Source organism: Trichechus manatus, unplaced genomic scaffold (assembly GCF_000243295.1).
Source record: "Trichechus manatus latirostris isolate Lorelei unplaced genomic scaffold, TriManLat1.0 scaffold00088, whole genome shotgun sequence".
In the NCBI taxonomy this organism is placed as follows: Eukaryota; Metazoa; Chordata; class Mammalia; order Sirenia; family Trichechidae; genus Trichechus; species Trichechus manatus.
The window spans coordinates 4,360,479-4,384,581 of NW_004444024.1; the positions used below are offsets into that span (position 1 = coordinate 4,360,479).

The 24,103-nt window shown below is 49.4% G+C and overlaps 1 protein-coding gene across 2 annotated transcripts in view; it reads right to left on the bottom strand.

The window, feature by feature from the left end:
• The window catches only part of CHRDL2 (chordin like 2), a 35,606-nt gene that overhangs the window by 9,700 nt on the left and 1,803 nt on the right, over positions 1–24,103 (bottom strand). For both annotated transcript variants that reach the window (XM_012557171.1, XM_004381967.2), the window contains exons 2-7: positions 12,794–12,906; positions 9,294–9,387; positions 7,191–7,333; positions 4,004–4,097; positions 2,182–2,237; positions 161–329 (exon numbers count right to left, since the gene is read on the bottom strand). In XM_012557171.1, coding sequence (XP_012412625.1) covers positions 161–329; positions 2,182–2,237; positions 4,004–4,097; positions 7,191–7,333; positions 9,294–9,387; positions 12,794–12,906 — 669 coding nt within the window. The remainder of the gene's footprint in view (positions 1–160; positions 330–2,181; positions 2,238–4,003; positions 4,098–7,190; positions 7,334–9,293; positions 9,388–12,793; positions 12,907–24,103) is intronic.

The following is a 24,103-nucleotide window of genomic DNA, read 5'->3' on the forward strand; positions in this document are numbered from 1 at the left end:
GACTCTTTCCATTTTCATTGTCTATAAGTCCACAGGGCTGTGGTGTAGGGAGCAAGGATGGGGGAGGGGGATTGCTGAGGGGATGGTGTAAAGGGGGAGAGGTGGGAGCAGTTGGGGCCCCCTTTCCCACCTCATGATTGGAGGACGTTCCAGTTCCCACCTTTCTTATGTTTCTCCTTCAGGACAATCTTGACTGTGGTGCTGCCAGCCCCCTTCGGTCGGAAGTGGCGAGGGATGAAGCCCAGAGGGGAGCTGAGGCCAGTGGGGGCTGGGGTGCTCAGGCCTCTCTTTCTCCCACCGTCACCTGAGCATGGATCCTGGGAATGTCTCTGCAAATGGCAGGAAGTATGAAGATCACTGATGAGTGCGATGGGCCACTGCTGGGTGGAGAAGCCGCAAGACAGAGGCTGCAGCAAGACAGAGGCTGCAGCAGGAGGCCTGAGGGCAGACACCAGCATGACTTCACGTGAGGAGAGGGCATAGTCTGGGCATAGAAAGGAGAGCTTGAGGAGGCCTAAGACACTCTCAGACAATGCATCTTTGAAAAGGCTCAGAGGACAGTGATTTGGGAAATCCAGCCTCCACCAAGCCCTTCTCAGGCCTTGTCAGAGCCAGGGCCTTGGGGTGGGAGTAGGAGGGGGGTGCTGAGGTCTTGATCTTGGAAATATAACTGATCAAGGACCTGGACAACTTAAAATTTAGGAAACAGAAGTTGAGAATGTAGTGAGGATTAAGGTCAGGAAACTCTTCTCTGTCTGAGATTTAGGTGATGAGACAAGGGGATGGACGGGCCTCTGAAGATCCCACCAGGTCCCAGAATCCCATGGGGTGGGGAGACTAAGAGCTGGCCCCATCCAGAGATAAAGGGTCTCCAGAGGTCAGGCCCCCTTTCCTGAGGCCCTGAATTCAAGACCCCAAGGCCCTGCCGCTCTAGGACTCACGTCTTAAGAGGGATGGCAGTGACAGCTAAGTATGTGTGTTGAGGGCAAGTCTGTCTGGGGGTTGGGCAGTGCCAGGCCATGGGAGAAAGCAAGTGGGCTGGGGACAAGGGGCAAGGCTTGCTGCCTCCCTCACTGACCCTGAATCACTCATATTCCTTCTTATTCAGCCTGTTTCTGCCCTGTCCAGCCTCTCAGTCAGTCCTTTGATGGCCCAGAGTCTGAGCCCACAAGACCTCCTTGGAGTGGCCCCAGCACAGGCCCACACACATAGAAGGCTCCCAGGAAATTGTGGTCGAGTGGAATATAGGCAAGAAGGTATTGAAGAGCCTAGTCCCAAAGGTGGCTTGCCCAAGTCATCCAGTAGGTCAGAAAGTAGCTGATCAGGCCCTGGACTGAAGCCTGGGTGGGTTTTACTTAACACAATGCCTCCTAGGGAATGGATGGGAAGCAAGGGGAGTGGAATGGCTCAGGTTCTGCAGCATTGGCCCCCAGCCAAGAAGGACCAGCCTGGGAAGGGGGGGACAAGCTGGCAGAGGAGAAAGGAGAGGTGAGTTAGCTCAGACCCCTTGGGAATCTCTGGGAAGGGGATCCCAGCTTCCTATCCCCCAGGGGCCAGGTGACCCAGGCTGCAAGTGCAGGTGGAGTTGTTAACATTGTAAACATAGCACAGATGACAGATTGGGAACTTGACTCAGTATGTGAGTCCATTTTCCCACCTCTTCCTTCTCAGATCAGAGAGAGCTGGGCAGTTAGGCCACCACTCCTTTCATGAACTCTATCTAGACCAAGATCAAGAGGGGCCAAGATAGAGGGGAACAGAGAGGTAGACCCAGACAGAGTCAGGAGCTGGGTAGGGAAGGCTGGTCCAAGTCAGAGGCCATTCCCTCGTTGGGGGGAATGTGCTCCCTAGAGGCGGCCTGAACTAAGACCAGACCCAGATCCTGGATGGAACAGTGTCAAAGAAGTTCCCAGGAGGTAAATCAGAGAGTTTGGTTCCTGCTCCTGCCCTGTGTGGGTGACCTGTTTTCTCCCAGGCCCCTCCTAGCCCATCAGCTATGGCCTGGCCAGGCTAGGAAGGGGTCTGGAACATGCTGGGGGCTAATGTAGCTGACCCAGAGGTTAAGTGAGAAATGAGGACAATGAATGGTATTGCCTGCTCTAGAGTCATGGAGATTTAGGCTCTGGAGGCCTGCTCCCCCTCACCTCCTCTCCCTACTGTGTCAGTAAAGCTGGCACTCACCACCCCATGATGTGACCGCATGGTGTCCTCTTCAGCTGGTTTCTCACTTGGCCCATCTGGAAACCCAAAGGGAAGTTGGGTCAGCCTGGGCCTTCTCAGCCTTGCTGACTGGAGCCCTGTAGGTCTCCACCTATAGGCCCTGCCCCTCCAAGTCCTAGAGCCATTTGTGCAGCCTCAGATCTCCAGTAGGTCCCTTTGCCCCAGTGGGAACTTATTCCTACTTCTCATTATAGTATTCCCTAACCTGTTGGGCTGACTGAGTGCCTACAAATGGGCTGCTTCCTTGGTTTCCCCATGCTGACCTCCTGGTCACCATTAGGACAGAATGCTTGGCTGAGCCAGAGCATCTTGCTCAGTTCTTACTTAAAAGTCACCTCTCTGGGACACTAGGCCATGCCCCTCAGTACCTGTCATAGATGGCCCAAGGGCCCAGTTTCCCATCCCTCCGGCCAGTCTCCCAGGCAGCCACACTGAAGTCACCAGGCCTTGGTTTACAATACACCACACACTTACAGAGTCCTGCCCTCTAGCCCCTCTGCCCCTCCAACTTTAATACTCCTGACTCTCCATCTCTTATTCCCCTGGAAACCAGCACACAAATTCCTTTGGAGCCGTGCAGCTTCCTAAGGCCCTGAGTAGGATTCTCTCTCCCTTGTCCCTGCCCCACTATACAGTCTGGCTCCCACCGAGCATTCCTGGCTCAAAGATCTAGAATATTGGGATTAGACTGCCCAGCAGAAATCACCAAGGCCAACTTTTCAGTGTATACATGGAACAACTGAGGTCCAGAGTGGCAGTGAATTTGCAGGAGCTAGCTGGAAGAACCAAGACCTGACTCCTGGTCTAGTGCCCCTTCTATTAACACCAACATCTCAGGAAGCATTCTACTGTGGAACACCCCGCTTCCAAGTCCTGACTCCTCCAGGAAGCTTTCCTTGATGACCCCAGCCCATAGGGAAGAGTCCAGCCACCTGTGCACTTCATTCTGCTCAAGCCCAGTTTGCTCTTCACTAGATGATGTTCCGGCCTCTCTCTGTTTTATACAGAGAATCTACCTGGATTCAGCTTGACTGATGCTCTCGGAGCCCCAGAGACCCCAGCCCTGCCATGAAGAAGACAGGAGCAGGAGACACGGTCCCTGCCTGTCATATGTGCCACTGCTATCCTCTTGGCCTCATCTGATTTCAGGGATTTTGTCCACTTGTTGCAGTCACTGCTGCAATGCCTAGCTCTGCAAGGGCTCCAACCAACTTCCCTCAGACTCAACCTTATAGCACCTTCCCTCATGCCTGTGCCTCAAGCCAGGACCTCATCCATGTCTCCCACCTCCTACTTCTTATCCCACCCCAGTCTCCCTTCTCACCCCATTCCTGCCTCCTGCTCCCAGAACCCACATATGAGTGTACAACAGGGCAATATAAGAAATTAACATCCTTGGGGAGAACCTTTGGCCAATGGGAGGTGATGGCTGATGGATAAATTCTTACCTCTTCCTTTACCACCCCCAGGCTTTTCTGAGAAGCAGAAGGCTACTTTGAGCAAGCAATTACACTTGATATCAAGAGGAGGTCAGCTCCATAACACATTCCTGTGTTGCTTCTCCCTCCTTCCCTGCTTCACTCCCTCTTCCCCTCATTCCTGCTCCCTGGGATTACAATAAAAAGGAAGTGGCACATCAAGCTTTCCTTCCTGGGGGCCTCAAGACACTGCCCTTGAGGAAGGAATAGCCTGTCACCTGATGAGTGTCCTCTGGGGTTCTAACAACCTATGGCTAGGTCTGTAGGGTGAGGGTGGGCACTGCCAGATCTCAGGGTAGACTCACCTTGGCAGTCCTGGCAGCAGGAGTCAGGCAGCGGGAGGGGTGCAGGGCAGCCCGGTTCAGGGCAGGTCATGAGGCCGCAGTAGATCTGGCCCTCCTGATAGAGCAAACAGGGGCTAAGAAATGAGCTCCGATGGCCAGCCTTGGGGGACAGGAGAACCCCCTTCCCTGGGGGCAGATGGGCTGGTGATCTCCCCTGAGGTAGGGGAGGGAGGGGCCCTGCTGGGCAAGGCCTGGCCCACTGGGAAGAAGAGTCCCCTGTACCTTCCCACTCCCATTCCAGACCCTGAAGGTAACACTCATCCTTCAGCTTTCAAAGTGCTTTCACACTCAATCTCTCCCTAGGTTCTCGGAGCAAACTGGTGAAGTGGGAATCACCCCATCCTACAGGTGAGGGGAGCCTGGAGAGGGGCCTGAACCATCTGAAATTAGAGAGACAACTGGGGCAGAATGGACTAGAGCCCAGGCTTCAGGCTTTTCCCACGGAAATCCATGTCCTTCTCCACTGGCCTGAACAGGGGGCCCAAAATAGTGGGGAGGGAAAGGTGAGTACCTTGGGCTCATCTTCACCTAGGCCTCTAACTTTAGGACCCGGCCTCGAGAGGCAAGACTGCAGGGGAAGGACCTTCTGGGAGTCAGGAGGCCAGATGACCTCTGGTGAGTCACTTCTCTCTGGGCCTCAGTTCCCTCCTCTGTGAAATGGGGGTACTCCCAGCTGAGTTGTGAGGATCAAGTGAGGCGAATGGTTGTAAAAACCCTTTTTAAACTGTAAGGTACAATGTAGCAGGGAGGAAGTGATACTCCCTTAAGTCCTTTTCCTATTCCTTTTCCAATGAGCCTGAGAAGTAAGGATTCTGACCTCTCAGATGCAGCCAGGAGTCAAGCCAGTCCCATATATATAAACAGGGATGAGAAGAAAGAAGGAGACCCAAGTATCCAGGGAGAAGGGACACAGAAATCACAGGAATGCTCTCACCACCCCACCATCATCATTTCTGTCTCCTCCTATAGCCGCTTCCTAATCCAGGCCCACATTTATCACTCCTTAGGAAGAGCACAGTGTGAAGAAAAGAGTGTGAGCTTTGGAGTCATGTAGGCCTGGGTCTGAATGCTGGCTCTGCCACTTACTAACTCTGTGACCTTGGGCCAGTCACTTAACTACTCTGAGCCACAGTTTCAGAGTATAATGAATAATGATAACTTTCCAAGGGTTAATGGGATATTGCATATAAACATAAGGCACTTCCCTGAATGTAGATTGGAGCCCTGGTGGTGCAGTGGTTAAGAGCCTGGCTTCTAACCAGAAGGTTGGCAGTTTGAATCCACTAGCTGCTCCTTGGAAACCCTATGGGGCAATTGTACTGTGTCTTCTAGGGACGCTATGAGTTGGAATCGACTCGACAGCAACAAGTTTACAGTAGGTACAGTATACTAGATCATTGCAAGAGGCTCAGGTCCTGCAAAAAATACTCGTTCATTAGGTTGATTTATAAGTAATCATTCCATTATTTATAAGTTGTTTGCTCTACAGCCCAGAGACCTTCAGATTCCAAGCCTCAGGCAGATGGGCCCTGAGTTACTTTCCTATGGCTGCTGTAACAGAGTACCACAAACTGGGTGGCTTAAAACAACAGAAATTTATTCTCTCACGGTTATGGAGGCCAGAAATCCAAAATCAAGGCGCTGGCAGGGCCATGCTCCCTCCAAAGCCTCTAGGGGAGGATCTTTCCTTCTCTCTTCCAGCTTCCGCTAGCCCCAGCTGTTCCTTGGCTTGCAGCAGCGTAACTCCAATCTCCGCCTCCATCTTCACATGGCTGTCTTCCCTCTAGGTCTATCTGCATCTCTTCTCCTCTTCTTATAAGGAGACCATTTAGGGCCCACCCTAAACCCAAACTCACTGCCGCTGAGTCAATTCCAACTCATAGTGACCCTGTAGGACAAAGTAAAACTTCCCCATAGAGTTTCCAAGGCTGTAAATCTTTACGGAAGCAGATTGCCACATCTTTCTCCCACAGAACGGCTGGTAGATTCGAACCACTGACCTTTTGGTTAGCAGCTGAGCATTTAAGCACTGCGCTACCAGGGCTCCAGGTCCCACCCTAATGACTTTAAATTAACTTGGTCACATCTACAAAGACCCTATTTCGCATTCACAGGTACCAGGGGTTAGGACTTCAACTTATCTTTCTGGGAGACACAATTCAACCCACAACAGACCTTTTCACTGAAAAGGTGGGGAGGCAGGCCCTGAGAGGAGAAGTGACTTGCTCGAGGTCATACAGCAAATCGTGGCCAAGCTGGAGCTCAAACATGGGTCTCTCAACACCTAGTCTAGGCCCATTACCCTCGCATCACTGCTACATCAAATGATTCTTTTAAACAGAGAAGACATTACAGGTCCCTTATGCACTCAGGAGAACTGAGGCCCAGAGAAGTTCGATGATCAGAAAGTGAGGAAATCAGGAGGACAGGAGTCTCTACCACCAATGCACAGAGGAGGAGCTAAATCCAGAGGGTAGGAGTGACATGCTGAAGGCCACCTGCAAACCTGTAGCAGGGCTATGCCTAGAACCCGCCAAGAAGAAGAGTGAAGACTTTCCTGATTAGGTTCTGTTGGCTGAAGTTTCTGTCCTCTGATAACAACAGAGTCAGCCCTGCCTAGCCCTAGCCCACTCTGACCACAGATGGGGAGTTTAAGCAGCTTCAGATTAAATTATCTTTGTTACAAACAAGTCTGGCCCTGTCTCTGGGCCCCAGGACGTATAACTGATCATTCACTCTATCATTCATTCATTTATTCACTTCTTCATTCATTCATTCAACAATCATTACAGGCACCATTTGTGTGCCAGGGCCTGGCCTGGCCTGGAAGCAGCGGAGAATATAGAAATGAATGGGGTCTGTTCCCTCCCTCCAAGGAGCATAGAGTCTAGTGAGGGAAACAGAAATGGGCAAATGTCATTGCAAGGTGACTAGTGCTATAAAAAAAAGTTCAAGAGAGTGTGGGAGCCCAGAAAAGGGTCACCTAACTCAGCTAGGGGCAAGACACTCCAAACCCCAGCCGCCAGATGTTCCCTTCCCCGTGAGGCCATTCATTCTCACTGTACCCTTACCCAGGGGGAACAATTTCCCCCTGTCCACACTACCATGGACCATTCGGTTGGGCTAAAGGGAAAGTCGAAGCTCTTACTGTGCAGCTGCAGAGGACACACTGGTTGGGCAGGCGAGAGGGGAAGAGCTCTCGGGCACTGAAGATCTCTCCGTGTTGGTACATGGTCCCGTTGTGCTGGCAGAACTTTGCGGGGGCCTGGAGTCCAGAGGGGGTGTGAGGTTCTATAGGTAGAGAGGGGCAGGAGGAAGAAGAAAATGAGGTTTCACATGGATCTAAGAGCTTTGCCAGAATTAACCAGGCAACTTTTCTGAAGAGTTTGCATTTTAGCCCATCTTGGCATTTCAACTGAGTTCTAGTCTCAGCCTTCCCAACCAAGAGGTCCTGCTGATACCTACAGCTGACCATGCCACCACTCCCTCCATGGCTCCCCACCAAGGCCCTTCAGCCCCTCGGTGTCTGAGATGGCCCTGACCAGAAAAAGGAAAGGCCAGAAGTCTTAGCTCCATTAGCACGTGCAGCCCGAGTGTGTTCTTTCATCATTCAACGAGTGCTCACAGAGTACCTCCCAGTGCCAGACCCTGTTGTAGGCACTGGGGAGACAGCAGTGAACAACACAAAGTCCCTGCCCTTGTGGAGTTACATTCTAGTGGAGTTAGCTGGGATGCTCTACATCATCCCTGTGCTTGGTGTAAGCTCCTGTTATTCACTGGTCACCAGACACCCTCCCCATCACCCACCAATAAGTCAGTCCTCCCCCTGCAAGGGAGAGGAGTAAGCCTGCATCCCTGAGAGAACTGCAGATCTGAGGTTCATTCATTCATTCAAAACTTTCACTAAACATCTTCTCTGTACCATGCACCAAGCTAGGCATTGGGAATGGAGTGATGTATAAGACTCTGCCCCCACCATCAAGAAACTCACAATCTAATTGAGTAGAGAGACAAGTCATGAGCAATGACAAGAGTACAGTAAGGGCTAGGGAAGACGGAAGCACAGAAGTTGTGGTAGCACAAAGGAGGAGGCTACAACTCAGCTGGGGAGGGGAGTGGTCAGGGAACAATTCCTGAAGGGGCTGATCGCTAAGCTGAGTTTTGAAGAACAAGTAAACCCAAGCAGGTAAAGGGACAGATGACAGAAAGGGAGTGAAGAGCATTTGAGGAAGAAGAGGCCTGGGCCAAGGCACAGAGGGAAGTCCCAAAGTCAGCAAGGAGAGGTAAGGGCACCCTGGACTCAGCCTCAGACATAGAGAAGGTGAGATGCACCCTCACTGGGCAGGACAAAGCTCAGAGGCCCTGCTCCCCAAGGAAACCCAGAGCCAGGAATCTCTATGACCCAAGACAGCCTTGGTCAGATCCCCACCAGGGTCCCACTTAGAAAAATAAGCCCTTCCACAGATATACTCCACACAAGTCTCCAGCTCACCAGGAAAGTCCTAGTTCCAGAGCCTAGAGCTGAGGTAAATCTCAGGAGTCCCCTTTTCATCACCTTCTTGATGCTTCTAAACATCGATTCTTCTCCTAACATCTGTTTCCTCTTCTAAGTCTGCCGCCCCGCTGGCTGACCCTCACTGGCCATTTCCTTGATATGGCAGTTTCTTGCTACTTCTTCTCTCTTACCTTTACTTCTAGAATCACAGTCTCAGAGGCTCTTAGAATCTTAAAATCATGGAATCATAGACATTTAGCATCAGGACCCATGGAGCCCCAGAATCTCAATACTGAGAGAAATCTCAGGGTACATCTTCTGCAATTGCTTGGGTCAATTGGGTCTCAGCCCAGGGTGACAGTCCCCTGGAAGTCTCTCTACAGGGTTCCCAGCCCACTCACCTCCAGTTCCACAGAGCACATCTACTCCCTCCAACTCAGGCCAGCCCAAGAGAGACTGGAGCCAAGTGTGCCCATCAACAGGTTAAGCAAGCCCCTCTTTCTTTCAGCCACATTTCACATTTTCTCCCTCCTCCTGCCATGCACACCTACATAAGAATTAGAAAGTTGCCTCCACCCTAGCCCTCCAGGATGTTTTCTCCCCTGAGCATCTTTGTGTCTCCACACCTCTGAGGGGTAGAGGCTGCCCCTCTCATTCTAGGGGCCTCCCTTAGCCAGAGCCACTGCACTGGGAGTGAGATAAGGGTTCACTGGGCAGTGGGGAGGCTGAAGAAAGGGGAGGAGTGAGGCTACTTACCCACACACCTGGGACAGCACTGCCGTGGCTCAGTCACAGGCTGGGGGCAGTGGACAGGCGGGCATTGGAGGCGGTAACAACTCACATGGGCACTCTGAAGGGGACAGAGGGGTCGGTTCTGGTTCCAAAGAGCCATTGCCTCCCACCCTTACCTGCCCTCTCTCAAAACTGTCACCCCAACTGCTGACCACTGCCCAGTGACGGGATAAAAAACAATAAACTCAAGTGTCTCCAGTCTTTCCCTTTTCCTTGCCCACTAAGGGGATCTTGCTAGGCCCACTCATCTGCACCACTCCCCCCACCATAGGAGGAGGGCAAACCCATTCATGGGTTTGCTCAGACTTTGTGTCCCCTTGACGGCATTTGAGAAATATAAGTAAAGGGCTTGAGTTCTTTTGACACTGATCTTAGTGCTTTGACTGTTATTTTAACTCCAGGGCTTTGTTCTTTTAACTCTGGGCCTGAGCCTTATGGCTAACAGAGGAATGTGACATGCTAGGGCAGGTGACTGGGATGGGGACAAGACTGAAAACCTGAGGTGGAGAAGCCTCAGAGTTTTGTGATCCCACTCCCTAAATCTTTGAGAGGTTTGGGTAACCCTGGACAAAGCCTTTGGAGTTGGCACCAGAGAATGAGGGGCCCAAAGTTCTTTAGCTTTCTCAAGTACAGCAAAGAATGGGGCAGAGAAATACACACAGAGAGATGAGCAGAAACAGAGAAGCTAGAGACATAGAGTGGGGCCACCACCCTTTTGGAATGTTTCCCAACTCGCCAGGCAGTTTGTCAGCCCCTCCTCTGACTTAGCACACCTTGCTCTTCCCGTGTTATGAGGGTCATTGTCTAGGCGAGAGGGTGAATGGAGCCCCTCGGATGAGAAACTGGGATGCGGTGGAAGGGACTGTGCAGCCTAACAGAATCTCTCTCCTGATTCTGGCCTTGGAGGAGCCAAAGGATGCAGATCAGCAACTCTGCAGCAAGAAGTAACATGGAGACAGGCTTGGAGCTGAGAGGCCACAGGCAGGGCTGGAGGCCTGCCAGACATGTGATAAAGCTCTTTGCAACTGAAGGGTCCCTCTCAGGAAAGTCATAGCTACCATTTATTGAGTAGCTACTAGGTAGGGTCATTATATATAAATTTATTATCTCATTCCCTTTTTGCAACAACCCTAGAGGTAGGTTCTATTATCCATATTTTACAAACACAAAAAGAGGCTCCGAGAGGTTAAATAAATTGCCTAAGGTCACACAGCTGGTAAGCAGTACCAGGGTCCATGTATTTTCCATGAATCTGAGCTGCCTCTGGTGGGTGAAGCATGGACTCATTCATTCACTCACTCAATATTCACTGCATGCCTACTGGTCACCTGGCCCTCTCTGAGCACCAGGGATACAGCAGTGAATAAAATTGACAAAATTTATGCTCTCATGGAGCTTATATCCTAGCAGCAGGAGATAGACTATAAAAAAGTAAACAAGAAAAGGAACAAGATAATTTCAGATGTTAAGTTCATGATACTAATAAAACAGGGTAACGAGACTGAGTTGACAGGGATAGATTATTTTAGAAACAGCTGCCGGGAAAGGCCTCACAAGGAGGTAACATTTATGTTAAGAGCTGCGAGATGAGAAGGAGTCACGCGTGAGACAATCCTGGGAAAAGCCTTCCAGGCAGATGGAACAACTGCAAAGTCCTTGAGTGGAAATGAGTTTGAAGGGCTAAAAGGACTGAAAGAAGGCCAGACTGGCTGGAGCACAGTGAGCAGGTATGAAACGAGGTTGGGGAATAAGGCAGAAGCCAGATCACTCAGTGCCTTGTAGCCCACAGCAAAAGGAATTGAATTTTACTTTAGAAGCTACTGGAGGCTTTTAAGAGAGGAATGCCACAGTCTGTTTTGTGTTCAGAAACAAATAACTCTGGCTGCTGTATGGAGAATGTATTTAGAAGGGGGAACAGGGAGACCAATTAGGAGGCAACCTAGGAGAGAGATGAAGGTGGCTTAGATTAGGGGAAGCAGTCACAGTGGACAGAAGCGGAGGGATTCATGGTATGTTTTGGAGATACTGGCAACGAGCCTTTTGGTTGAGGATGGAAATTGTGTGTGAACTCTGGGAAAAGGAGAAATGAGTTAGCTCCAATGGGTCACAAAACTTGGACTTTGTCTACTGGACCATGTGATATGTCTGGAATTTTCTGTTATGGTTTCCTTTCTGTTCTCTGGCTATATTTCATAAAGTTCTTTCTGAAAAGACTGATTGGCCTCAGATGTGCTAAGGAAAACCAAGGGAAGGCAGTTGTGGGAGGGTTATGTCCCTGTTTGGGTCAGAGTTCTACTTGGGGTCAACATGGAAGAAGTGGGGAATCAGAGGGAAAAACCCCAAAAGGAGTGAGACCCCAGTGGTCAGAGTCAGGAGAGTGGCTGGCCCACCCCCTTCCAGTGTCTCCTCAGGAGCTCTTCTCTGCTCCCACCTCAGAGGATTTTGACTTTGTTTTAACAAGGGAGGCTCTTATAGGCCATCTACATTCCTCTCTTGGCTTTGTGAAGGGAAAGAGATGGGGGTAAGGGTCAGGCTTCAGTTGGGAGCTGCGTACCCTCCCCCCATGCACCAATCCCTGGACAGAGAGGGTTGAGGACTTCATACCAACTAGATGGGCGCCAGGCTAAAGCCAGGGGTTTTCAAACATCCTAAGTTACTCCTCACCCCTCCAATCTCATACCTGACCTGAGAATTCTGGACCACACAGGGATCTCATTTATTTCACAAGACAAAGCCCTGTGGAAGATGCTGGGTGAAAAAAGACATGGTCTTTGCCCCAGTTTGTCTTCAGCCTTCAGTAGGGCACTACTAGGCATGAGTAAGGACAAGGAAGACCTGTTCTCAGGGGCTCAGTCTAGGAGGGGCAGTAACTCCTAGACACAGACAACATGGTGACCATATAAACACAATGACAAGGATAAAGAGTTAGAGAAACGTATATGCAAACCCAAAAAAAGAAAGCGCTTCCAGCTGAGGAATCGCATAAGGCTTACTGGTGGAGATGGCATTGGATGAAGACTTAAAGCATAAACATTTGGACCAGTGGAGTTGGGGGAAGGCATCCTAATGCAGGGTGGCAGGAGAGGTGGCTGGAGGAAATAGCACATGAAAGGGAGGGAATGGGAGGTAAGGTCCACTCCACTGCACAGGAGGCAGGGAGGCTGGCACCAGCTCGAGCTGGAAGGAAGGGTGGGATGAGAGATGGGAGACCCAGGTCTTTATCCCAGCCCAGCTGCTGACATGTTGTGTGACTTACTTCTGGGAGATGTACAGTAGCCATCTACTCCTAGGTACGTATTGAGTACTTAGTAGTGAAGTGGCTTGCCCCAACTCCCTCAGCTGCAGCTGACAGAGTACAATTCTAGCGGCCTTGGTTCCAGAGTGCTCCTGACCTCCCTCCCTCTGCGGTGACTTCTCTTGAAGCTTCCCAAACATACCTGACTCAGGTGACCAGAGGGACCTACCTCGGAGCAGGTACAGCGCAGGCAGTACATCAGGCCCTGTGGTTCCAAGTAGGGATGCCAGCTCTCACCAGGGGAATATCTCTTCCCATGGAAAAGGCAAAACATGTCTGGACCTGGAAAACAAATCGGTGCTAGGTTAGTCCTAGGAGGCTCCAGCCCAAAGACCCCACTTCGTCCTTCTTTCTTTCTGGCTCTGGAAAGGATATAATTTGGATCACCTAGGCCCAAGACAATCTGCTGTTCATGCTCTTCCGGTCAGGGGGTCAGAATGTCTGAGTTTGAATTTCAGCTTGGCCACACACTCGCTGTGCAACACCACTGCCCCTCTCTGAGCCTCAATCTCTTCATCTGTCAGGTGGGGACTAACAATTTAATGCCTATCTCACTGGGCAGTTAAAGGATCAAGCAGTGAAAATGCTTTACAGATTTAAATTGTGGCATAAATGTGAGTTATTATGATTAGATGAATAATCTGAGGCCCAGAGAGAATAAATAGCACCACTAAGGCCACACAGCAAGTCAGTCACCAAGCAGGAATGACGGCCCAAGTCTCCTGACTCTTGGTCCAGTGCTCCTTCCACTCGCATATGCACACTCGTTTCCTTTTCCTTTGTCCCTGTTTGTTTATTTATTTACTATATTTCCAAACCATAACCCCTCATCCACTGCACACACCCACCCTCTCTGGGTCCTGTCACATACCTTTTGAATAAAGCCAGCTTTCCTGCTTTCATACTATACTTCGTCCCTGTATTGCAGGAAGCTATGGTGGAAAGTGCTTGAACTGGGCAAACAAAGCTTAATATATCCTTAAAAATGGTTATTGCTACTATTGTGATTGTCACGTCAATGGATTATTTTTGTAATTTGCATATCAGTTGTCAGTATGCAGATGAGTGCTTCTAAGAGCAATTGAAATCCTTTGTTTCTTTGGATGGGTTAGACATCTCTTCTGTAATGCTGCTTTCCTGAAACCTCCATCTCTCTCTCATAGCCAATCAATCACCCAGCCTATCAGACCTCTGTCCAAAACACTCCTGCCCTCACCTCTTACCCACTTATGGCTTCCCCTGGGTCAGGCCTTCCAGTCCAGCTTTGCAGCCTCTTGCCCTATCCCTGCCAACCATCCTCCACACAGATACTAGGCGATCACTACATTTCAGAAGAGAAGTTATCATTCCTATGCAAAACCCCCCAGTACCTAAAGAATAAAAGCCCTTTTAATGGAGATCTTTTAAGGAGGGACTAGGTTTGATCTGTCTCCACCTGTCCCTGGGCACCCAACACAAACTGTGGCATAGGTTTGTTGACTTAAATGGGATTGAAATACAGAGAAGGAACCAACATTTATTGACTATCTTCTCTGTGCTGAACTTTTCACATAAATTGCTAATTATCTCAGTAGCACTATTGTTTTGAGAATTAAATTAGATAATGCTTGTAAAGTGCTTACTTAGCCCAGTGCCTGCTGAATGATATTATGATAATGATGAATACGCTAGCAATCATAACTGCACTGAAAAATGGCATAGATGATAATATCCATCTTACAGTAGCATAATTATTAGAAAACCAGATGAGAAAACTGAGGCTCACAGAGACTAAGTGACTTGCCTAAGGCCACCTAGCTGCTGATCTGAACCTAGTACCCCTGGCTTCAAAGCCAATCTCTTTCCAGTTTACCACACCACCTATGACTTTTTATCCAATCCCAGGACCTAAACTTTCAAGTTCCTTCTTTTCTCTCTGCTCCACAGGCCACCATCCCCCATTCCCTATTTTTCTCTTGTAGACCCCATTGAACCTTGGTGGCACAGTGGTTGAGAGCTATGGCTGCTAACCAAAAGGTCGGCAGTTTGAATCCACCAGGCGCTCTTTGGAAACCCTATGAGGCAGTTCTACTCTATCTTATGGGGTCGCTATCAGTTGGAATTGACTTGATGGCAACAGGTTTGGTTTTTTTTTTTTTAAGACCCACATTGTTCCAGAATCTAGAAGTTGCTTTTTATGCTTCCTCCTTTCCACTTTTTAGAGTCAAAGATCTTGACAACATGAAGTCTCACACTTTCTGAATCACATTCTCTGAGACTTTGAAGCTCACAGAATCTTGGAGCACTAGAAGCAGTATATTAATTGGAAGGGCTCACACCCAGTGAGGAATTCCCTCTCAGTCAGTGTTGAGGGGTGGGCCAGAACTCAGCCCCTGAACACACAGTTCCTGGGAAGAGGAGCTTATGGGAGATTCCCAACTGCTAGAAAGTTTTCTTTGTAAGAAGCCTAAACCTGCCTGCCTCTAGCTCTCCACACTGCTCCCGCTCTGCCCTCCTGGGTCTCCCAGGACAAAGATTTGAGGCCATTGTCATGAAGCCTTCAGAGACTGGGCCTTGATGGCTGCTGAGGACCATAAGAACACATGGCTTAGTTCCCTCCTCAGCCCCTTTCCAGCCCCCCAAAGTTCAGTGGCGGGGGGTGGATTAGACAGCAGATCCCATTTCCAGCAAGGCCCGGCTGGCCCGTATCAAATGAGCTGTGTTTATCTCTCAGCCGCCGCTGGCAGAGAGGGTGGGACACAGGCCCAGCTGGGGTGCTTGTCAGAGCCAGACCAACTCTCCAAGGAGTGAATAATGTCTTTCTTCCTTGTCCCTTCCCCCCTCTAGGGAGAGGGTTGATTGCAACACTGCCTCGGCCTTAGTTCTTAGCCCAGTTGCTGAAGAAACCCTGACCCGCCTTCTTTGGGGCAGCCTCGTAGCCCCATCCCCTATGCCAATTGGCACCCCAACCCCTGCCGCCTGCTCCGAGCATGAAGACAGAGAGAACGTCTCAGCCAGTGCCCAGGCCAGGAGGTCCCCTTCCCCCACCAATAGACCTGGCAGAGGCTGAGAATGTGGGGGGCCTGGCAGTCTGTCCCTCAGCCCAGGAGGCCTCCTGCCTACCACAATCCCCACCCCACCCTGCCCTCTAAGGTGAGAGGCACAAGGAAGGATGGATTTGCCTGGAGCTCCCTCTCCCTTCAGGGAGGTGAGTGCCCAAGGCCATGCCAAAACCAGGCAGGCAGGAGGAACTGCCAGGAGGCAGGCCTCCTCAGTTCCTGCGGTCCTGGTGCCAGCCTCAATCCTTGTACATGGCTGGCAGAAGGAGCTCTTGTTCCTTATACCATGAATTCACTCTGTGACACTGAGGAAGGCTCTTTCCTCTCTGAGCCTCACTTTCTCGTTTGCAAATTAAGAGGGGTGAACTATGATCTTCAGAGTTTTTCTGTTTAGATAGTTTATGAATCCATGATTTAAAGAGGCCAAGACACCAAGATTCTAGGTTTCTAAGATTTAGGATTTGAGAATTTTATGTTTCTAAGAGCCTACAATTCTTTAGAACATGAAGCTTCTGGAATTGTATGATTTTGTGGTTCTAAGATTTGATCATTCCAAGATTCCATGATGTTTTGATGGTCCCTTAACATCTCAGGCTCTCAGGAGCCTCCAAAATGGATTAGGAGAAGGTTTAGGGAGCTAGTGGGGCCAATCCTATGTGATACTGTGATGGAGGTAACGCTTGTCTCTCACATCTCCCTCCTTTCCCATATACCCCTTTGGTTCCTCAGTGGCCTCCCAACTCCTGTCCGGGCCTTGGGCCTGCCTTGCTTCCTCTCGCTTCCCCACCCCATATCTCATCCCCTCAGGATTCTCCCTACTACCTGTGCCCACATTTCCCTTCCTAACTCAAGGCCATGTGTGCTTCTCTCAGGGGTCTTCTGCAGTTAATGCCCCCTGGCTCTGATGTCTAACCCAGTAAAAAGACTGTAGTGCAGGAAATTTTAGTTTGGGGAGGACAATCAGTCCTGTTCCAGGCCTTAGAGAAGCCAGGAAAGAATTAAAGCTGGACAGGTCTCATACCCCTCAAGACCCCTCACTCAGTGGCCATGTGTATACAGTGGTTAAGGCCCTGGCTTTGAGTCAGATAGCCAAGGTCCAAATTGTAGCTTTGGCTTTTATTCGCAGCGTAAGTTTGGGCATATTACTTAACCATTCTAGTCCTCAATTTCCACATCTGTTAAATGGGACTAATAAGACTCTAAGGCTTGGAGTTATTGTGAAATTAAATCAGATGATATATGTAACATGCTTAGTGCCTGACACATATTAGATGTCCAATTAAGTAGTAGGTAAAAACAAACAGATAAAACCAGATCTAAGCACTGACTCCAAATTTCCTTAACAGTCTGTTTGCTATGGTGTTTCCTTTACTCCTAGAATTCTGTGTGGCAGTCCCCAGGCACCTATTAGGACATGAACACCAAGCTAAGACCCCTGCTCAGGGAGCTGCTATGGCTCCATAATACCCACCACTGAGATCAAATCTCCCAGATCTCATTTATAACCTCACCGGTCCTGTTTCCTGTGGCTCCTCTCCCCGTCTTCTACCCCTGCCCACTAGCCAGGCCAATCTCCCTTAACACCACCTTGTGCCAACAAAGATCTGACCTCAGAGCTGGGTTATGTAGATGAAAGTAGTTCAGAACAGTTGGAGGCAGAGTGGGAGGGCGGCAGGAGTACAAGGCAAGAGATCAGGCTTGAGAGAGAGGCCAAGGGTCACAAATGGCCTTGTGAGCCTGGAAGGCAAGGGAAAGCCATGGAAAAGCTTTAAACTGGCAGTTATGTGATCAGGTTTGCATTCTGGAATCTTCACTGTGGCAGCAAGAACGGAAAATCAATTGGAAGGCAAGAATGGAGACAAGAGAGCCCAGGGAGAGGCAGCTGCAGTCATCCTGTTTTGAGGTAATGGTGGCCTGTGCCAAGACAGAAGCAGTGCCAATGGGCAAAAGTGTACTGACTTGCAGAACACTTAACAGGTACAGTGGGAAGGCTTTGGGAAACCCTGGTGGTGTAGTGGTTACGTGCTATAGCTGCTAACCAAAAGGTCAGCAGTTCAAATCCACCAAGCGCTGCTTAGAAACTCTATGGGACAGTTCTACTCTGTCCTACAGGGTCACTATGGGTTGGAATCAACTCAACGGCAACAGGCTTTTTCAGATATGGGTGGAGAGGGTGAAGGAGCAGCCAAGGATGGGACTGAGGTTTTGGCTCTGAACAAATGGCATGTCAGAACTCAATAAACAGTAAACTTCATTATCATTAGTAATGCTAATATTACTTCCTGTTAGTCATTCACTTATTGAGCTTTTTATATATTAAGTCTTATACACATCCTTGGACCTGATTATATGATTAAATAAGACACAATCCTCTCCTTCAAGGAGTTCACAGCCCAATGGCACAGAGGTGGATGTGAACATGGTTCATGAAGGAAACTGCAAGTGGCTGGGGTGTGCTGGGCGCTAGGAAGTGTCTATTTGGACAGGCCACGGCCAAAGCTCTTTGCCTATATTGATACTGGCTTAAAGTGACAGAATTTAATTGATCTAATTTGAATTTGGAGCCCTGGTGGCACAGTGGTTAAGAGCTCAGCTGCTAACCAAAAGGTCGGCAGTTTGAATCCACCAGCCTCTCCTTGGAAACCCTATGGGGCAGTTCTACTCTGTCCGATAGGGTCACTATGAGTCAGAATCGACTGGACGGCAATGGGTTTGGTTTGGTTTGGTTTTTAATCTGAATTCAGAGCAGCTATATGTTTAAACCCTATCGATGGTCTGATCTGCAAGCAATCACGGGGATGGCACAGGACTGGGCAATGTTTCGTTCTGTTGTGCATGGGGTCACCACGAGTCGGGGCTGACTCTACAGCAGCTAACAACAACAACGTGTTTGTAAGATAAACTCCAAATATTATCATGGCATGCCCAGCCTGTCATAAGCTATCCCACCTGCGTTTTCAGCAAAACTCTTTGTGGTGGACCTGTTTTCAGCCTCGCTTCTTCTTGCTGAATTCTTCACTCTTCCACCACCCTACCACGCTCCTTTACACTTCTGTGCCTTTCCACTGCTGTTTCCTCTGCTTGGAATGTGATTCCCTATCTCCATGTTTAACCAACTCCTTCTCATTTTTCAAAAGCCAGTTTTGATGCCACCCTTTCAGTGAAGCTGCCCCAAACTCCCAGACCACTGACCTCGCCTTCCCCTGGGCTCCCACAGAACTGAGTCCAGCCCTCTACTGCAGCTCTCATCACACTGGATTAGAAGTACTTGTTAAATGAGTTCTCCTTCACTAAACCGTGTGCTTCTGGAGGGCAAGGCCCAGATCTTGTTAATTATTGTATCTCCAGTGTTCAGTGCAACACCCACATAGAGTTAAACCTGTTGTTGTCGAGTGGATTCCGACTCATAGCGACCCTATAGGACAGAGTAGAACAGCCCCATAGGATTTCCAAGGAGTGGCTGGTGTATTCAAACTGCTGCCCTTTTGGTTAGCAGCCAAGCTCTTAACCACTGCGCCACCAGGGCTCCTCACATAGAGTTGGTGCCGGATAAATGAATGCACGATAACCGAACGGAGTCCATGGAGAGGGAGGGGTTCTGGAAGATGAGGTGATTGATGGTCCTTAATTCTGGAAACCACTGTCTTTAACAAAAAGACAACTTCATTATGTGAGAGGAGAGCCAAACCCTTCTCAGCACTTTTATCTTGCTAACTATCAGGAATTAGCCTTTGACCTCCCCTGTCCCGCTCCCCAACGTCTGAACTCCCAAAACACCCGCCAAATCAAACAACAGAATGTATAAAAATTCAGGAGCCTGCAGCAGGTAAGGGGAAGATGAGCCATTCCATGATATAAGTCAAAATTTCTAAATTGTCCTCAGAGACACATCCAAACTCCCTGAGGGACCGAATGGGCTGAGGGTTGGAGACCATGGTCTCGAGGAACATGTAGCTCAAGTGGCATAACATAGTTTATAAAGAAAATGTTCCACATCCTACTTTGGTGAGTAGCGTCTGGGGTCTTAAAAGCTTCTGAGCGGCCATCTAAGATATTCTACTGGTCCCACCCCGTCTGGAGAAAGGAAGAATGAAGAAAACCAAAGATACAAGGAAAAGATTAATCCAAAGCTAATGGACCACAACTACCACAGCCTCTACCAGACTGAGTCCAGCATAACTAGATGGTGCCCGGCTACCACCACCAATTGCTCTGACAGGGATCACAATAGGGGGTCTCAGACAGAGCTGGAGAAAAATGTAGAACAGAATTCTAACTCACAAAAGAAGACCAGACTTATTGGTCTGACAGAGACTAGAGAACCCCCAAGAGTATGGCCTCTGGACACGCTTTTAACTCAGTCCTAAAGTCACTCTTGAGGTTCAACCTTTAGCCAAAGATTAGACAGGCCCATAAAACAAAATGAAACTAAATGGGCACACCAGTCCAGGGGCAAGAATGAGAAGGTAGGAGGGGACAGGAAAGCTGGTAATGGGGAACTCAAGGTTGAGAAGGGGAGAGTGTTGACACATCATGGAACTGGCAACCAATGTCACAAAACAATATGCGTACTAATTGTTTAATAAGAAACTAATTTGCTCTGTAAACCTTCATCTAAAGCACAATTTTTTAAAAAATGCAAAAAAAAAAAAAAAAATTCTAAACTGTCCCCATCCCAGTTCGTCCTGTAGTCTGACTTGAAACCCTCATGCTGTGATAAAGGTCTTGTAGGAGGCTGGTTAGGAGTGTGTAGTGTGGGTGGGAATTCTCCCGATAGGAGGCAGAAAAGGCAACCAGAAAGAAGTTTCTGGGCTGGAGTGGAGCCTGGGTGAGGTCATGAAAATAGCACCAGGAGGGGCTAGGGTGAGAGGAGAGAGGCTAGGATCACGGCTGGCCTGTCCCCAGACTGCAAGAACTCAGGAAACCTGAGCAAGCCAGGCTGCATAGGAATGGGAGAACGTTTACATCTCTCTCCTCACGCCCACACAGCCATACTTTCTCTATTTATTTATAGTCCCCTCTTCACACAAACAAACTTGCTCCCATCTGAGACATAAGCTCTGCTCTAGGCTCTGACACCCACTTGAAGAGGCCTCTTAAGGCAATCAGAATAAAAACCTCAGCTCTTCAGTGGCCAAGTTGGGCAACCTAGGGAAAAGGGCTTCACTTCTCTGAACTCAACTCCTGGTATCTGGCACATGACCGATGTACAGGAGCATAAAAAAGCCTCAAAGGAGAGAACTGTCAAACCAGGAAAGGTAGCTCTGTTATCTGGCAAGGGACGGGGCAACGATGGGGCTGTTTACATTCTATTCTGCCTTGAACATAGATGCTTAGATTAATAGAATCTTAGAATGTTACGGATTTAGCAAAGACATCCAATTTCTTCATTTTCCAGATGTGGAAACTGAGTCCCAGAGAGAGCAAGGGACTTGCTTAAGATCATGGATTCATGCCAGTACAAGCTACAATGTTAGTCTTCAGATCTGGGAAGGGTGCTTTTAGGGACATCCATTCCCTAAGGGACAGAAGCAGAAGAAATGGCTTTAAATTGCAAACAAAAGGATTCAGGTGAGACATGGGGAAGAACTTCCTAACTCCACGAATGGGTAACAGAAGAAGGCTGTGGGACAGTCTTCTCTGGAATACAGTCCTTCCCTGAGTCAGGGGGATGCCTGAAATGATCTCTGCACCACACTCCCAAGGGCGCTGCTCTCACACCAGTCCTTGTCTTTGGGAGTCCAGAGGATGCAAGTTTCCTCTCTCAGATCCCGGCGCCATGGCCGGCGGCTGGGGGAATTTGAGAGGCCAGTCCTGGAACAGGTGCAACAGCTGGAGCAGCTGCGCAGCTGTTGCCCAGCTCTGCTCTGTAGCCTGCAAGCCAGTGAGTGAGGCAGAGACCTCTACTGGTGGGAGAGAGGAGGTGCAGAAAGCCCATCAAGACACAGAGAGGGGCCTACCTGGAGCCAGACTCAGCGCCCCACTCCCACCCCACACACACCTGGGCAGGTAGATGGGGATGTGGCTAAGCTGAACAGCAGGGCAGGGTCCCCACTATCCCTCCAGGTACAATCTCCTGGCATCTGAAGTTCTGACATCTGACCCGTCCTTCCTGGCAAGGCAGAAGTACCAGGCTGCAGACTCATGCTCCCTTAATTCCCTTTCCCACAGGTCAGAGTGAACTCTCAGAACCAAGGCAGCAGCATCTTTGGATCTTAGAGTCTTAGAATCATAGAATGTTAAAACTGGAATTGTTCTTAAAGATCACCCATTTGAGTTCAACCAACTCGTTTTACAGCTGGGAAAACTGAGGGGCAGAGAAAGGCAACTTACCCTGGGTCATGGTGGGACCTGGTGGCAGAGCCAGGGCTGGAGCCCAGAACGTCTAATTCTGAGTTTGTCCTCTGCACCACAGCACACAGTGGGTAGCTCCCTTCCCGCCCTATCCCTGCTCTGATGTCTGGAATTCTACCTGGGAACAATAGCTTCAATTCCCGGAATACACATACCCTTGGAGAAAGAATAAGGGGATTGATGTTTCTACTGTGGCAACTAAGTCTCTCCTAAAGGCAGCATTGGGTGGAGGGAGGGAAGAGAAAGAAGAATCATGCTGGACCCCCTAAAGGGAAGTGTGTGGGGACTAATTAGTAAGGGAAGAGCACAAAGAAGAGGAACTGACATAGGAGAAAGAGCACTGGACAGGGAGTCAAGAGACTAGTCAGGTTCTTGCCCCACAGAGGGGATGGGTGTGCAAAGTGACCAACATCACACGTATATGTGGCTCAGCCTAGAGCTGGGATCAGTACTGGTCTGTGACCAGGTCAGGGACCCAGCCTGTGGAAAGGATCTAGCCTGGGGGTGAAACTCGGGTTCCATCTGTGGCCCGGGTCGGAGGGTCATGGCTCAGCCTGTGGCTGGAGTTGAGGTTTAGTCCAGGTTGGCATCAGAGCTCAGTCTATGACTGGAAATAGAGCCAAGGATAGAGTAACTTTTGTTTGACTAGCTTTTTGCTTTAACTGAGGAGCAAGCTGCTACCCATCCTTGCAGGCTGCTGGCATTCTGCAGGACTGGGCCAACTCAGGAGTTGATACCACACAGACTTGAGAACTTCCATCTGTGGTATCACTTCTGACAACACCTAAGATGTCACCAGGAGACTTCTTACCCACAACAGGCTTGAGATCTCATTTAAATCGAGATGAGGTGCTTCATAACACAGCTTTAAATATGATCCTGGCAAATGACTGCAGGATTGTTTCTGGCTTCATAGATTGTCAGCAATAGATAAAACGAAGCTCAGAGAAAGAAAGTGATTTGTCCCAATTCACACAGCCAATAAACGACAGATCAGGGACTAGAATCTAGGTCTCTGTTCTTTAATAGGAGCCCCTGGGTGGTGCAGATGGTCAGTGTGCTTGGCTGCTAACTGAAAGGTTGGAGGTGCCTTGGAAGAAAGGCCTGGTGATCTATTTCCAAAAAATCAGCCACTGAAAACCCTAAGAGCACAGTTCTACTGTGACACAAATGGGGTCGCCATGAGTCGGAATTGACTCGACAGCAAATTTGATGTGTGACCTTGGGCAAGTCTCTCCCCCTTTCAGGGTTTCAGTTTAACTATAAGGATAGGTAAACAGAGGGGCAGACACCGATGATTTTCAAGGGCTCTTCCAGCTCTGACATCCCTGAATCTGAACACGTTTCTTTGAATGCCAGTCCACCTCACCATAAGAAGCCTGCTCTGAGTTTTTCTTCTTGCATGTCTAGACAGGTAAGAGCTCTCTATTTACTAGGCTATCGGGGAAGATGGACTACTGGCAGGACCTGGTGGGGACCCATTGAAGGCCAGTAAAGGCATGGAGGAGGGGAGATCAGAGTGGATCAGGTTGTCAGAAAGAGTTTGCTGGAAGAGGTGTGACCTAAGCAAGGCTGTGATGGGCTGACAAGATGTGAGTAGGATATGAGCAATCCTGCACAATGGGCTGGTTCTAGGATATGCTGAGGGCTAAGAAGGAGATACCAAGTAGAAGACAGAGGCATGCAGAGCATCCTGTGCTGACTCGTGTAAGAAACAAGTGAGTGTTAAGTAGGAAACCCCCAAGATTCAAGGAGGGGGAGGTGACATTTACTGAGCACTGGGCATTGTGCTCAGCACTTTACTCATGCCCCCTCATTTTATCCTCTCAAGAACTCTCCAGGTTATAGGTTAGTACCTCTCTTTGACAGATGCAGAAATTGAGGCTGAGAGAGTTGGGACTTATGAAAAGTCACACAGCTAATAAGAGGCAGAGCCAGGACTTGAACCCAACGCTGAGCTCTTTGCATACTTTTTACTAAGGCCTTACGTTGTTGGCAGGCCTCAGATGATCAGACATGCACCCTGCCCTCACGAGCAGAGACAAGACTGAAACAAAATCCAGCAATACCAGCTCCAGAAAGTCACA